This window comes from Beta vulgaris, chromosome 5, assembly GCF_026745355.1.
Source record: "Beta vulgaris subsp. vulgaris cultivar EL10 chromosome 5, EL10.2, whole genome shotgun sequence".
NCBI lineage: Eukaryota > Viridiplantae > Streptophyta > Magnoliopsida > Caryophyllales > Amaranthaceae > Beta > Beta vulgaris.
The window spans coordinates 62,410,610-62,427,373 of record NC_079206.1 but is presented as its reverse complement, the minus strand read 5'-3'; the positions used below and the strand labels follow the sequence as shown (position 1 = coordinate 62,427,373).

General features: G+C 35.6%; 1 protein-coding gene, 1 long non-coding RNA gene and 1 other non-coding gene across 3 annotated transcripts; 2 read left to right on the top strand and 1 right to left on the bottom strand.

Annotated features, from left to right (window-relative positions):
* The first annotated feature begins 764 nt into the window (after nt 1–764).
* On the top strand, nt 765–12,793 carry LOC104894315 (uncharacterized). Its single transcript, XM_057394811.1, has 18 exons — nt 765–3,166; nt 3,646–4,140; nt 4,353–4,469; nt 4,659–4,795; nt 4,879–5,089; nt 5,187–5,424; nt 5,525–5,675; nt 5,918–6,220; nt 8,090–8,193; nt 8,349–9,505; nt 9,880–10,001; nt 10,128–10,371; nt 10,575–10,691; nt 10,903–11,039; nt 11,128–11,338; nt 11,435–11,672; nt 11,766–11,916; nt 12,250–12,793. The coding sequence occupies exons 1-18, from the start codon at nt 1,834–1,836 to the stop codon at nt 12,550–12,552; spliced, it is 5,769 nt and encodes a 1,922-aa protein (XP_057250794.1). The 5' UTR covers nt 765–1,833; the 3' UTR covers nt 12,553–12,793.
* Nucleotides 12,794–14,564: 1,771 nt separating this feature from the next.
* On the top strand, nt 14,565–15,416 carry LOC125497977 (uncharacterized). Its single transcript, XR_007274751.2, has 2 exons — nt 14,565–14,965; nt 15,062–15,416. It is a non-coding gene; the product is annotated as an uncharacterized LOC125497977 (long non-coding RNA).
* On the bottom strand, nt 14,694–14,846 carry LOC125498116 (U4 spliceosomal RNA). Its single transcript, XR_007274882.1, has one exon. It is a non-coding gene; the product is annotated as a U4 spliceosomal RNA (small nuclear RNA).
* Nucleotides 15,417–16,764: the final 1,348 nt, after the last annotated feature.

Sequence of the window (16,764 nt, the reverse complement as noted above, 5' to 3'; positions counted from 1 at the left end):
TAACCTCATTTGTTTATACAAGTAAACTGATTAGTATTCTCTTTTGTAATAAAAGTAACCACATTTGTTTATAAGAGTAACACCCCTTTACTGCTAAGAGTAACCATATATCTATACAAGTAACTCCATTTGTTCGTAATAGTAACTACATTTGTTCATAAGAGTTTGTGCACAAGGGTCAACTTCAAGCCATATCTCACAAGACACTTAATATTTTGGGAAGATTCAAGTTGAAGATGAAAATTTGGCTCGATACCTTTCCAACGCTTGGTCAAAAGTTTGATCCCGATGAGAAACGAGTGAGACCATTTGAAAATGAGCTGACGGACTGACAATGTTTCGCGCGCGCGGCTACACCCGTAGTTTTGCGTATGGTCGGCCACACACAAGACGCGCTATAATAAAGATATTGGGTATATTTTGAAACTATAGTGATACTCCATGAATTTTAAAATTCTACGCATTTACCATATAAAAAAACCTAAGGGTAAGTTTATCCCTAGTCTTGAGATGAGTCTTAACTTGAGACTCTTTAAGGTCTTAAAGGATAATGTTGCATAAAACTCAACTCAAGGCTCATGTTGGACATGTGTCCAAATTCTATTGGGTCATAGAGAGTCTGTTGTTGTGAGTCTGGAAAGCAAAAAAGTTGATAAAACTTATGTGGTAGAGTTTGAAGCAAAATCTTAGAATATGGAGATAAACTTACCCTAAACATGAACTATTGGAATTACCCTAAACATGAACTATTGGAAGTAAGGAAATAATATAAAAAATGTGTTTAATGCTTATTTGAGGCTACCCAAATTAAAAAGAGCGTTGAAATTAGGAATCTCTCGAGTTGTTTTCCCCTGTTTCCGTCCTTCTTAGTCCAATCTCTCTCCTCGTCTCCTGTAATGCTTGCACACTTTGATCTACAACCACTGCAATCTAGTATTTTGGTACTCAAAATCAACCAACAAAGCTTTAATTTGAAGCTTGTTGATCTAATTTTGACTTACAAATTTACCAGAACACAAAATTACATACCATGTATTCAGATGAGTTTCTTCGTTTTCACTTTTCATTAAAGAATTTGGGTTTAGTTTGCATCTTGAGTTTTTTTACGCCAAAATCTTAACATTGATTAGTTTGTAATTAGGACCAACTCTTTAACTCATATTCCCAGTTCAAAAAATCAGTCCTTTGTTGATCAAAGATGAAGTAGTACTTGATTTATTTTTGGCACGGATTTTCATGCTGTATTTGGCGCGAAAATGTTAAGAATCAACAACTTCCTCACAATTTGATTTTTGCACTAACTATGAGCACTAACTGTTCGATGAAATGTCTGAAAGAGATAATGTGCTGGGATTTACTTTTTGGCAAAAAAAAAAAAAAAAAAAAAAAAAGAAGAGATTATATTTCAAACAAAAAAAATTGTAATTTATGATAATAGCTGAAGACGACGAATTATGGTAACCCCACCATTTTTATAGTATTTGAATGGTAATCAAGCGTGGTGTTTTCTGTACTTGTTCAGTTGTTTGTATATCATAATTCAAGGATGTTGACGTATTTAACTTTTGAGTTTTGTGGTACGTAATACATCTTCAATTGATATATTTTAACTTTAAGCACCTGCACATTCATAGAAATTGTATGGTGGAAGTAGTGTAGAAAAGTCTTCAGATGATTAGTCTTAGTAAGATGCTGATTCTTTGACTGTTGCGAGCTTGTTGTATTCTTAACTATACTTCTTTGGTGAATTATGCTGATACAGCTTTCAGATTAAATGTCTGTTTTCACTCTTAGTGAAGCATTTTGAAGCTTTAGGCAATTATAACTAGCTCCATGAAGTTCTTTTTATATAAACTCTTGTTCTTGATTCCTCTACTGCAATGCAGGGCTAGTGACTGCTTAGAAAAAGGCTTTAGGATCACTAATGGTACAACCAATTTAGTATCTCAAGGGGGGATGTTTGAGTTTGGGTTTTTCACTCCTGATGAGAAGGCCGTAAATCGCAGGTTTCTGGGAATATGGTATCACAAGCAGAACAATCCCAAGATAGTGGTGTGGGTTGCAAATAGAGATAAACCCCTGTTGGATTCCTATGGCTACCTTGTACTTGATGATTCTGATGCCAAGCTATTGGATAGGAATGGTGTTGCCTACTGGTCAACCGATGATGTGCTATCGGAGCACAAACAGTCCATGGGGACTATTAAACACTACGAGGTTACTTCGAATAAGCTTCCTCCTTTACCGACTGAAGATGCAACTGATGTATCAAATAAAACTAGGAGTTTAATAAGACTATGTCTGCTTAATAACGGAAACTTAATATTAAGTGATAGGAGAGTGAAAAGAGCACCGCTATGGCAAAGTTTTGGGCACCCAACTGACACACTTCTTCCAGGGATGGTTGCAGATGGAAGTTTAAGCCTTTTAGCGTCAAGCAAGCTGGTATCTTGGCAAAACCACAACAACCCAGCCCTAGGAAAGTTCTCGTTTCCGCTACAACTTGTCACACCTAATGATTTGTATATTGCCAAAAGAGGAGTTCCAAATTATTGGCAGAGTGGAACAACCCCTTTTGACAAGATTCCATCAGCTTTGTCTGGATTATGGAATAATGGCAATCCCTCTCTTCAGAACAACACACGATTAGTGATGAACTTCACAGGACAGATTCAGTTATGGCATTGGGAAAGTGAAAGAGGCTGGTCCTTGAATTGGTCGGAGCCAAAAGATGGTTGTAGATTGTATGATAAGTGTGGTCGTTTTGGCAGTTGCAATAGTAACAATGGGTTGTTGTGCAAGTGCTTGCCAGGATTTAAGCCTACTGCTAAGTGGAAATTGGGAGACTCTTCTGGAGGGTGCTCTCAAAAATCTGGACCTGCTTGTGATAGGAATGACAGTACTTTGAATGATATTTTCTTGACATTCCCCATGATGAAACTGGGAAACCGAACTTGTAAAGTATCTACTTCTAGCGAAGGTACTTGCAGAGGTCGATGCCTTAGTGATTGCACTTGTGTAGCTTACTTTGAAGGTCCTGCCGATTGTTCTGGACCAGGCACTGTGACTGAGAACAAATGCTTGACATGGACTGAACTGACTGATTTGCAGGAGGAGTCTTCTGATGGAATTACTATTTTGGTCCGCACAACACGGGATGATATAGGTATCTTTTTTTTTTCTCTGAGTACTATTTTGACTGATTCCCTCCATACTTGCAGAATTTACTCACTTGCATTTGCTCATAGACAACTGTCTCACATCTGTGATAAGATACTGCGGACAAGGCTGAAACAATACAGATTACTAGTAGTAGTAACTTCTCTCATTGACTCATTCATAGGCAATAGTCTCAAATTTTTAATAAGACTGGGAGTATAAGACTGCAGCGATATTGATTACTAGTAGTAACAAGTCTGTATGTGACCAAGGAAGTAAATAGAGTGGGGCTCGGGATTATGAATATCCTCCTAGTATTTACTGTAATTTGTATAATTAGTGGTTACTATGAAATATGAATGGTCACGTCATGTTAATTTTGAAAGTTATACAAACTTAATGTGTTCTAGTAAAAACATTATGAGAAACATCAATACGGTGTTCTAAAAGCTCTTTGCTGACATGAAATTTATTCTCCTGTGGCAGATCCAACCTTAAGGGCATGCAATCATTGTGGAACTTATATCATCCCCTATCCCCTAAGCACTGGGGGAAACTGTGGGAATCCCTCGTACTCCCATTTTAATTGCAATAAGCAAACAGGTCAAGTTCACTTATCAACTCCAAGTGGCAACTTCAGAGTCAACTCAATTGATCCAGACAATAAGCTCTTTTCTATCCAAGTCATGCATAATATTTGTGACGATAAATACATACACTTGTCCGTATTGTCACTCAACAACTCCTTGCCATTCACTTTTAGAAACTGCAATGTTGTTGAGAACCAACCTTTGATTCAAGTTGCACAGCCTTTTATTGAAGTTGAAATAGGTTGGAATCCACCGCCAGAATTTTCTTGTCGTGCACCCTTAAATTGTAGCCAATGGCCTCATACTACATGCAAAGCCAAAGGGGGTGATATGAGGTGCATTTGTGGATCGAAATTTCGATGGAATGGCTTCGAGCTGGAATGTACCAGAGGTGAGATACTTCTGCAGTCTTGCTCACTTTTTCTATTCTGCTGGTGCTGGCAATTGTTCATTAAACTTTTTTAGTAATATCTTTTTTTTTTGGGAGTGAATGTTGCTGAAACTTTACAAGCATTAATGGTTATGTCCTACATATCCAATTATGAGCCCATACACTGCAACTGCTTAAAATTCTGACAATGTTTGCCTTTTGTCCGATTAAAGTTCCCTTTCCTATGAAGGTTGTGGTTCCTTGCGTAGCTGGTGCATTGGCAATTATACTTGTGTGCAGCATATTATCTATTTATCATATAAGGGAAAGAAGAATGGTTAAAGGACAAGGTAAGTTGCTTGTATCATTTTCTTCTCCATGATGCATAGTGAATGATAACATACTCGTCGTGTTGCAAAAGAAGCTGATGAATAAATTTCCAAGATAGGTTTCCTTTCAGTATCTTTTCACTCAGTTCCTGTAATCCAGGAATCACAAATTACAATTGTGTATACTGAGTGATTCGAAAAATTTGACAGACTCGTCTGAATTCAAGGGAGATGATACTGAAGGCATAGATGTGCCTTTTTTCAATTGGGAAAGCATACTTGCTGCTACAAACAACTTTGCAGATGCAAATAAACTTGGAACAGGGGGATTTGGTTCAGTTTACAGAGTAATCATTCTTAATTCAATCAAACAAATCTTCTAATCTTTGCTAGTTTGATGACATATCATTATGTGGAACACTGCATTCAGGGTGAGCTTCCAGATGGGCAGATAATTGCTGTCAAGAGGCTCTCAAGTGTATCAGTGGAAGGCATTGCAGAATTTAAGACTGAGGTTATGTTGATTGCCAAACTCCAGCATCGGAACCTTGTAAGACTTATTGGGTATTGCACGAAAGCCGATGAGAAGATTTTAGTCTATGAATACATGCCCAATGGAAGCCTAGACTCTTGTTTGTTTGGTCAGTCTCACATCCATATATTTTCCCGCCTATCTATTAGATGATATACCTTTTCTTCTTGTAACACTTCATTTTATGTTCGATATCTTGCATGAAGATGAAAGGCATTCTGTGTATTTAGACTGGAAAAAGCGTTTTGATATCATTTTGGGAATAGCTCGGGGCCTTCTTTATCTTCACCAAGACTCGAGGCTTAGGATTATTCACCGAGATCTTAAACCAAGCAACATTCTACTTGATGAGGAGCTCAATCCAAAAATTTCAGACTTTGGCATAGCAAGGATTGTTGGAGGGAAGGAAACAGAGGCAAGCACTGGCAAAGTCGTTGGAACATAGTATGTAGGATTGTGAATTTATTTCATCTCACTATATATTGTCCATATCCACAGTAATGTGCTTATTCGCTCTTCTTTTTGTTTTTTTAATTATGTGCAGTGGTTATATGTCTCCAGAATATGCATATGAAGGGATCTTTTCACTTAAGTCTGATGTTTTTAGCTTTGGCGTGGTTATATTGGAGACTATACGGGGCAAAAGGAATTCGAGGATCTTTATCTTTGAGCACGGTGTGAATCTCCTGGGACATGTAAGTATCATGAGATGTAAATTGACCCTTACACTCTTTGTCTAGAATAGTTACATATGCTATTTTAGAAATTCTAAAAAAAGCCATGTCATGTCCTAAAAAGTTAATACAGTAATTTATAATTGAATATCCCATCATTTTCATTCAAAATTAAGTGATCAAGAGTGGCTTAGGAATTGAACAACCACTAATCCATGATAAGGTTCTTTGTGTAATATTATGTCAAGTTTATGAAAATTTAGGCCTGGAAGATGTGGAATGAAGATCAAGGATTGGAATTGATGGACCCAAAACTCAACGAATCGTGCATATATTCAGAAGTTCTAAGGTGCATTCATATTGGTTTGTTGTGTGTACAAGAAGATCCAAGTGATCGCCCTTCTATGTCAACTGTAGTTCACATGTTAAGCGCTGAAAATGCCTCTCTTCCACCAGCCAAACAACCGGCTTTCATGAACAGGAGACCATTATCAGAGAATGCCTCAACTTCTAGTGCAAAGGATTCAAGTGGGCATGAGGTGATGAGTGTATCTACAGTAGGCCGGTAAATGATGATGTTCTGCATTATTTTGGGTTAAGTTAGGAACTTTCTTGTGTGAAGTTTTGTAATCTATGTATGTATTTGGAAAAAGGAACCCTTTAATATTATAAATTAATAAATAAAGCTGAAATTTTGGGTATATTTGGGTGAGCTTGAAGATGCACTTTGTTATATGCAATAAGGACATATATACTTTAGGAGTTAATAAATAAAGCTGAAATTAATAAATGAAGTCTATCATTCTGATATAGTTTGGGAAGACATTCTTGATCGAGTTAGGTTGACCGCATCCGAGATTCCAATACCTTCATGTTGAGTCTCGAACTTCAACCAATGAGAATAATTTCTCATACCCAAAAACAAAAGAACCATACTCACAACTTTCTCGTTTGGTAGGCTGAACCGTCGTAATCCAATTCTCCTGCTGTCTCAGCTGCACCTTTACGAACGTACTGACTCCAACAATCATTCCCAACCGTAGGCTCCCTTGGTTCGAAGCTTCTTCGTTTAGCAACTCCCTTCTCAAGCGCACTTCCTCTCCTCCCATAGGCGAGAAGGAGATTTCCAAAACAGAAACTAAAAACCCCATAACAGAGTTTGAGAAAATCTCATAAAAAGAGACTAATTTACTGAACAAAACAAGAAAATGAACTAAAAACTGAAAATAAAAAGGGAAAAGGGGCTCATGGCATCCCGTAATTGATGAAAAAGGGGTAAAGAGGCTTAAACTTTGATATACTTAATTGAGTATCAACTTTGAATTTTAGTACATAATACGTCTTATGATATATAGTAACTCTTACTTTGTAGTTTGACGTCTCACGATGAGACATGAAATTAGGAGTTTCTCCGGTTGTTTTCCCCTGTTCCGTTTAACGACTCCTCTTTCCATCCCTTTTTGTCCAATCTCTCTCCTCGTCTCCTGTAATACTTGCTCACTTTCATCTACATTTATTGCAATCTAGTATCTTGGTGCTCAAAATCAACCAACAAAGCTTTAATTTAAAGCTTTGTTGATTTAATTTTGACTAACAAATTTACCAGAACACAAAATTACATACCATCACCATGTGCTCAGATGATCTATTTGGTAGTGAGTTTTTTTGTTTTCATTAAAGAATTTGTGTTTAGTTTGTATTCTGAGATTTTTTTTTACGCCAATGTTAATCTCAACATTAATTTGTTTGTATTTAGGGACAATTCTTTTAACTCATATTTCCAATTCAAGAAATCAGTCCATTGTTGATCAACAATGAAGTAGTACTTAATTTATTTTTGGCACGGATTTTCATGCTGTATTTGGCGCGAAAATGTTAAGAATCATCAACTGTATCCCAATTTAATTTTTGCGCGAAAAAGCAAACTCTGAGCACTAACTGTTCGATGAAATGTCTGAAAGAGATAATGTGCTGGGATTTACTATTTGGCCAAAAAAAAAAAAAAAAAAGTTGCAGCCCACTCTCAAGAGATTATATTTAAAATTAAAAATTTGTTGTTTATACTATATATGTAAATTATAATGTTTTTGAGTTGGGAAAAATTGACTTTGATTTGTGTTTTTTGCAAAAAAAACTCTGTTATTGAGTTTTAGCTATTGAATAATTGGTCGTGTTATAGGTAAACGCTTGAGTCTACTAATAAGGACGAGATTTGGTAAAAACATCAATTATATATTTTGATCTGATCTTTCTCTTCCAATGAGAGAATTTTATTAATTACACATTGTGTTATCTTTGTTTAGTTGATTATTAATAATTCAGTGATGCTGACATATATATGAATTTCTTGTAATTTTGTGGTAAAACAGTATTTCTGATAGGTCTGATATTCTTTCTTATATGTCTCATATGGGTCTTCCCGTTGTTTGGTTAAGGATGCTGATGCTTTTGACGGTTCTGAGCTTGTTCATGTGGTGAAAGATGACATATGTGGCTTTGTTTTAACCTGGTTTGTCAAGCGATACCCTGATAGCGACTCGTACTTCTGATCCATTTAATGGATGTTTTCATTCTTGGTGAAGTATTGTAATGCTTTATTGCAATTACCAATAGGTTCAGAATGTGCATACGTTACCTCACCTTGTTCTTCTTCTTATATGTTCTCTTGTTTTCTATGATTATGCAACATTGCAGCTCTAGGGACTGCTTAGAAGAAGGTTCTATGATTAGGGATGGTACTAGTAACAGTACTCTAGTATCTCCGGGTGGAGTGTTTGAGCTCGGATTCTTCACTCCTGGTGGGAACAATAGTAAGAGCAGGTTTTTGGGCATATGGTATAATACCTATAACGACGAGCCTAATTCTAAGATTATTGTGTGGGTTGCTAATAGAGATAAGCCACTGCTGGATTCCGGTGGCTCCCTTATTGTAAAAAATGGTAGTGCCATGGTAATGGATATAGAAGGTGTGATCTACTGGTCCGCTGAAGTTGCTCCATCTAGTAATGCAAGTTATTGTCTACAAGACACTGGCAACTTAATTTGCAACAGAATGGGGGAGAGAGTAAATCAGGTTCTGTGGCAAAGCTTTGATGACCCAACTGATATATTTCTTCAGGGAATGAATGGTGCTGAAGCTTTGACGTCATGGGAGACGAGCAATAATCCAGCACTGGGTAACTATACATTCTTGCAGATCGAAGGGAACAAAGGCAACAAATTGGTTATTATTAAAAAAGGATCGCCACAATATTGGGAGAACAAAGTCTCATCTTTTGATCATGCACCACCAATATTGTCTAATATATCGCTGAAAAATATTTCTCGGTTAGAAGGTTATAATAATACGAGATTGGTGATGAAGTTTACTGGGCAAGTTCAATTCTGGAAATGGGAAAGTGAAAGAGGGTGGTCCTTGAAGTTGGCAGAGCCAAATGATAGATGTAATTTGAACAAAATATGTGGAAACTTTGGCAGCTGCAATAGTAATAATGGGTTTTTGTGTACGTGCTTGCCAGGCTTTGTTCCTAGTTCACCAGACAGCTGGCGTTCAGGAAGATTCTTTGAGGGATGTTCGCCAACGTCAGCAACCTGCAGTAGGAGTTATTCCGACGATGTGTTCTTCAGGATGCCTATGATGAAAGTTATCCCCCATAATAATGAGACAAATAAGAATTGTACAGATGCATGCCTCAAGGATTGTAATTGTGTGGCTTACTCTTGTGGTGTTGCTACTTGCACAGGTACGTTAAATGAGAGGTGCTTGATGTGGAGTAATGAAATTACTGGCTTACAAGAGGAATATCGCGATGGGATTACAATATTTATTCGTAGTACATGTTCTATTATAGGTATCTTCCTTTTTCTGATCTGTTGCAACTTGAATATATAACTGTTATCATCATCTCTTTCAGTATTAGGTAATAATTATTGACCCACTCAGAATAGAATGTCTTTATGCATTCAAGATAATGCCTTTCACCTAGCAAACATGCATTTCTTGTCATATATACAAACAGATGACGCTAATCTGTTGAGATTTGTGTCAATTTAGTGACTACAAACGATCAAATTTGTTTCATTTTGAAGACGAGCCAACTTCAACTCAATTGTGACATTGGGACTTGATGCAACCTTATATACTTAGAGATCATAATTTAACATTGTTAATCATGATTCATGATATAATACTGTAGCTGACATGAGATGCATACACCTGCTGCAGAATTAACATCTAGAAACTGCAAGACTTGCGGAATTTATGTCATTCCCTATCCCCTTAGCACTTCTGCAGATTGTGGGGATCCATTATATGCCGATTTCCACTGCAATGAGAAAACAGGGCAAGTTAGTTTCTCAACTTCAAAGGGCACCTTCAATGTCACTGCAATTTATCCTGAAAAAAAGAGATTTTTTATACAAGTCAGACATGGCAATTCATGTGATAGTAACTCGATCTTTGGATCATCTAAGGATCACTCGGTGTACAGTGTTAAAAACTGCACTTCTCTGAAGGAGCAGCGCTTTTTGGGAGTTGACCAATCCTTTATTGAGTTTGAGATGGGCTGGAAACCTCCACGAGAACCTATTTGTAGTGAGCATTCAGAGTGTCAAGCTTGGCCCCTTACTACTTGCAAATCACCAGGAATCGGTGAGTCGAGGTGCATTTGTGGATCTAGTTATAATTGGGATGGAAGCAATGTGAAGTGTACCAAAGGTAAGCAAGCTCCTTACAACGTCTTGCAATTTCGTTTGAAGCCCATAATTTTCGTAGTAAATATACCATTCCCTTTCACTTTTATTATTTGCTGGGAAGTTTATCATATAATCTTCTTCTGATTCAATGTATTTATTTTCTTTTCGAGCATGTTATAACGGGCTGTAAAGGGTTGACAATGTTCACTTTTGGTTCTACAACAGTGAGTTTACCTCTCCAGGTTCTAATTCCTTGCTTAGCTGCTGTATTGGCATCTATTCTTCTATGCGTGATATTCTTGATCTATCATATGCAAAAAAGCAGATCTGCTAAACTACAAGGTAGTAGGTTGCGCCATTCATTTCTATAATTTTTTACTATTAGTTAGATAAGAATATGTGAAATGTGTTGTGCTATGATAATTTTGAAAAGAAAAAAAAAATCAATGGATAGAATTCACCAAGATCACAGGATTTTCTGTTGTCACTGCATTCTTGTACACCAGTAGTCGTATGGAATTGTTTACACTAAGTAATGTTAATGACGTCACAGGCTCTTTCGAGTTCAAAGAAGATGATCCTGAAAGCATAGATGTGCCTTTTTTCAATTGGGAAACCATACTTGATGCTTCAAACAACTTTGCAGACGCAAATAAACTAGGAGCAGGGGGATTTGGTTCTGTGTACAGGGTAACAATCAAGGATATCTATAATATCATATGACAGTTGCAACTTGCGAATTTGCTGACCTATCATACTGATGTGTAACATTGCACAGGGAAAACTTCCAAATGGGGTGGAAATTGCTGTTAAGAGGCTCTCAAGTCTATCATTGCAAGGTATTGAAGAATTTAGGACCGAGGTTAAGTTGATTGCCAAACTCCAGCATCGGAACCTGGTAAGACTTCTTGGGTATTGCACGAAAGCGAATGAGAAGATTTTAGTCTATGAATTCCTGCCCAATGGAAGCCTAGACTCTTGTTTATTTGGTCAGTCACACCAAAGTTCTTACTCACCTTCAAATAAGATTACTTAGCTATTTGCTCTTGTAACAATTTCTTATATGTTTGATTTCTTGCAAGAAGACGAAAGGCATTCTGTGTTTTTAGACTGGAAAAAGCGTTTTGACATCATTTTGGGAATAGCACGAGGACTTCTTTATCTTCACCAAGACTCGAGGCTTAGGATTATTCATCGAGATCTTAAACCAAGCAACATTCTACTTGATGAAGACCTGAATCCAAAAATTTCAGACTTTGGCATAGCAAGGATTGTTGGTGGAAAGAAAACAGAAGCAAGCACTGACAAAGTCGTTGGAACATAGTATGTAGGAGTGTGAATTGATTTCAACTTCACTATATATTATCAACAAACCTTGAGTAATGTGCTAATCCACTCTTTTCTATTATGGCGCAGTGGTTACATGTCTCCAGAATATGCATCTGAAGGGATATTTTCTTTCAAGTCTGATGTTTTCAGCTTTGGCGTGATCATATTGGAAACAATATGTGGTAAAAGGAATTCGAGGATGTTTATGTTTGAGCATGGTCTGACTCTTCTAGGACATGTAAGTAACATTAGAAATAAAGTGACTCAATACTCCCTTGGTCCGAAATCAATAGTTACATATGCTATTTTTAAAAAGTTGTTACTTGAAATAAAATGTTAATACTTCATGATTAGATTTCCCAGTATGTCATCATTTACAATTTAGTTATAAGGCGTGGATAGAAATAGTAACTACTTCCTCCGTTTCGTTTGAGATGCAACAAATGGGTATTATTCGTGAGATATAAAAATATTCATTTGTTGCATTTAAAACGAAACGGGGGAAGTATTATTAAAGGGCTTTTTGTAAAATTATGTCAACTGTTGTGGTCTAAATATACTTCAACTTTAGGCCTGGAAAATGTGGAATGAAGATCAAGGATTGGAATTGATAGACCCAAGACTCAAAGAATCATGTTGTTCAGAAGTTGTAAAGTGCATTAATATTGGGTTGTTGTGTGTACAAGAAGACCCAAGTGATCGCCCTTCTATGTCAACCGTTATTCACATGTTAAATAGTGAAAATACCTCTCTTCCGCTGGCGAAACAACCACCTTTCATTAATAGGAAACCATTATCAGAAAATGCCTCAACTTCCAGTGCAAAGGATTTGAGCGTGCATGAGGTCTTGACTGTATCTATAGTAGGTCGATAGATGATAATGTTTTTTTTTTTGCATCATTTCATTTTTTGGAAGTTAGGGATTTTCTTTTGTGAAGATTGTATTGTATGTAAATTGGGTAAAGGATCCCTCTATTTGTAAGTAAATAATTAAGCTGTGAACTTTTGTATATGTGAGTGTATATGATGATGCACTATGTTGAACAAAAGGTTGTTGGCTGTTGCATTACTGAACATTTATTATTTATTACTTAAAGATCGAAATAATTCCCCTATTCCATGATGATTTTCATAAGATTAGATTTATGCAAGTGTAATGATTCAATCAACACAGTATTTACTATTGTCATTGTCAACCTTCACCTGGGCATTTCATCAAACAGGTTGTGTGCATGAACAAAATCCAACCCAAAGTACAACCAGATTACCCATCTCGGCATCTCCCCAACATAATTAAAGGTTCGAAAATTAAAACCCAACAATATGATAAAAATATGCAGCCCTAAGGGTTGCATATAAGAAGCTTAAAAAGGAAAGTTTTAGAAAGAATAAAGCATTAATTACATTAATCTTTGTGTAATTTTGTCATAAATTTTTAAACCTATACCAATTTAGGAAATGTATTTAATGCTTATGTGTAACGTAAGGGCTGCATATAGCATTACCCATGATAAAATGGGCATCGTTACAATATATTTCCTCCGTTCTCCAATAGACGTTTCATTTCTTCTCTGTACATTGCGAATACACGTTTTGTATAATTAACTAGTATTTGGGCCCGGCTGTTGCCCCGGCTTGGTATTGTTTTTCGAACTTGATATGCGTTTTTTTCCACTCCCATTAAAATATATTAAGGAAAATTCATCATTTAAAAGATACAAATATAATAATGTGGACACTTAAAGTATGATTAAAAGTTGGTTGAAATGGTAATTGTGTCATGCTATAATAGCAAGAGGTCACAGGTTCAGCTCTTGTTGCAAGCTAATTTTACCTTTGTTAATTGACAATGTCGAAACGTTTGGTATGAGGGATTGGGAGTTTGGGGATTAGAGGATGGGATTGGGAATGGGAGTTAGAAGGTGGGAATTCATTAAATATATCCCAATCCCTTATTTGGTATGTTAGTGGGATTATGTTGGGAATATTATTATCCAATGTTTGGTATGAGGTACTTAAGTAGGGAATATATTGCTAACTTGCAAATTTACCCATTTTAATGATGGATAGCAAAAGAAGAGCAAGCAATATTGGTGAAGTATATATTTTAATGAAGGATAAATTCGTCTTTTAACATAACTAGAAATAATTCCCCTCCCTAATACCTGCCCCCTCCCATATCTAATTTTGGTGGGATAAAAGGGGGTTTAATCTCATTCCCCTTCACATGAAAATATATAGATATCCCCTCAAACAAACATGGATATCCCCTATTATAACATTTCAGAAAAGTAATTGCATGCCTCTCATCATATTTAACGATTATAACGTTATTAGCAAAAAGTCCAAAGTTTAATCTAGTCCAGTATAAACTTATTGGACTGGACTCGACTGAAAAAATATTTGGATTGAACTCGTACTCAAAATTTTGAGTTTAAATATTTTGAAACTGAATTTGAACTCACCTTTTTGAAATCATATCCAATTCAAAAAAAATAACTTGGGATATAATATAAATACATATACACTTCATGTATATTTAAAAAAAAATTAACATTTTTGTTGTAATTTTGCATTGGCACCAAAATTTTCAGCTATCTTCCAAATGTCCAAAATAATAATTGGAAAGGCAAAAGTCGCTACTTTTTTAAAATCAATCACGAGTGAAAATCTAAATTGAGAAAATATGATAAATTATATAAGGAAAAAACTATATGCAGTCCTAAAGATTGTATATAAGAAGCTAAAAATGAAAATAAGTTGTATTAATTGATCATTTATTACATCGATTGATGCAAAAATTTTCATAAATTCACAACTTATTTCCATTTTAAGTAGTATATTCATATCATTTATAACATAATCCATTATATAATAACCAAAATTTTGACGACTAAATTAGAACCAAATTTGACCTAATTTTTCGAAATTTGGCAAAGTCACCCTTCCACAAATTCTGAACTGGAGTTGCATTTGGCAATAATTGAATATTAAAATTTAGACTATGAATTGTAGAGCTTTACCCTCGAAAGGGAGCCCTTCCAGAAATTCTCGACGGCCAAGGTCAAGCCCAGGCCAAGGAGGGGGTTTGGAAATAGTTTTCAACCAGCAATTGACGCGCCTCGGTTATTACCTCACTAGCTGCGTCATTGCCCCAAGCGCAAAGATACTTTTTCATTTCCCACCTCTCTGAATCTTATATTCACATTTCTGAGTATGTTTCTATTTCCTTCCGATATGGGACGAAAAAACCTCAAAACTTTAGAGTCTCTCCTACTATTCACCAGGTAAGACCAGAATCCTATCACCTCAATCAAACTCTGATGTGGTACGAGTTTTGATGTTTAACCCAAATAATCTAACACCAATTGTTCATCTTTTAGAAAGAAAAAAATGGCTGGCATCGATTTTTTGACAATTTACAATGAAGTAATATTTGATCATTCACCTTCCAACTCTTTTGGGAACTGTTTTTAATGCTTTTTTTTTATAGCTAAAATGCAGATAATCATCCACTTGTACTGTAGTTTGATGTTTGAGCGAAAATGCAGACTATGCGCACTATGTGTTCGATAAAAAATCTGAGAAACGACTATGTTGTAACTTGCAAAATTGTCTTTGATTTGTGTTTTGTAGTTGTCTGTTATTAATTTCCAGCTATTGAATAATTGGTGATATGTAAGTAAACACTTGAGTCAAATAAAAGCGATTATGGTAACTCTACCATTTGTTTTTACTGACCATTTTTCTTCCAATGAGACGATTAATTACAGTCTAATGGGACATTGTGTTATATGTATATCTAGTTTATTATATAAATATTTCAACGAGGTTATTATGTATGCATCCTTCATTCCAAAACTAATGCAATACTTGTCCTACTTGATTATTAATATCTCTAATTATACATATGTAAAATTGTAAACTTTTGATGATTAAAAATTAAACATTGAAAGGTGTCTAACAAGTAAATATATTTTCCTATACAATGGTAGCTTGGTGAGTACTACATCCGTTTCTTTTTAATTATTACACTTACACTTTTCACGCATGCCGATGCACTACTTTGAGCCTTTATATCTCTAATTTTGTATTTGTAAAAAATATAAAAACTACATATTAATAAAATACATACTAATACGAATCTAACAAGATCCCACATGACTATGTTTTTATTCACGTATAAATCACAAACGAGGGTCAAAGTGCAATTTGTGAATAGTGTAAAATGTCAAAGTGTAACAATTAAGAAGAAACGGAAGTATTATTTAAAGCCGAAATATTGAAATAAACATGGCCTTATAATATTTTGACTACTTGAAATTAGTTGTTTGTTGGCAGATGGCAACATCTCAAGATTATACCTTCTCTTATGAGTAATTTTTTAACATTAAAAACTCTAAAACAGTTGATCACTTCACTTTTTTTTTTCTTTGGAACAACAAATCACTTAGCTATTTACGTCCACACAAATTTTGAAAAGAAAAAGTTATTATGATCACGAGACCATTTACACCTTTTTAACAGATCTAACTTTCAAAATTCCAGCTTTCTTTTATTACCTCCTACGCAAACTGCAAAGTTCCAACTTTCTTCAATTACCTCCTATGCAAACCGCAATTCATAAGGCTCCAATTCACATGAAAATGTTAAATGTTCATTGTTATAATTCCAAACAATTAACATCGTTAATTTTCACTGAATTACATTTTCGTAATCCGCTCAAATAAAACTTTTCATTACATTGTTTAGTGAGGATGGAGGAGGAGGAAGAAAACGCGTTGCACTTTGGAGGAAGTGAGAAATGGATTCAAAAGGGGCCGGTTATATTAAATGACAAAAATTACCATTTTGCCCTTGAGATGTGCAACTACCAGCCCATACCAGGTATGGAATATCGCTACTCGACGAATTACCAATGTTTGAACCAAAATAGAAGACTTTCTCTCTTCATCTCCCTTTTTTTTTTTTTTCCTCTTATCTCCTCTCTCACAAAACACTAATTTTCAAACTAGGGGCTACCACCATCTTTTTGGGCGGTGGTAAACCTTTTTTCTCCTTTTGTTACTATTTTTTAATGTTAATG

Coding starts and splice junctions, on each gene's coding strand:
- LOC104894315 (XM_057394811.1), top strand. CDS start 1,834: ATGAAGTTCTTTTTATATAAACTCTTGTTCTTGATTCCTCTACTGCAA. Junction 5,425..5,524: donor GGCAAAGTCGTTGGAACATA/GTATGTAGGATT, acceptor AATTATGTGCAG/TGGTTATATGTCTCCAGAAT. Junction 6,221..8,089: donor GTGTATCTACAGTAGGCCGG/TAAATGATGATG, acceptor TGTTTGGTTAAG/GATGCTGATGCTTTTGACGG.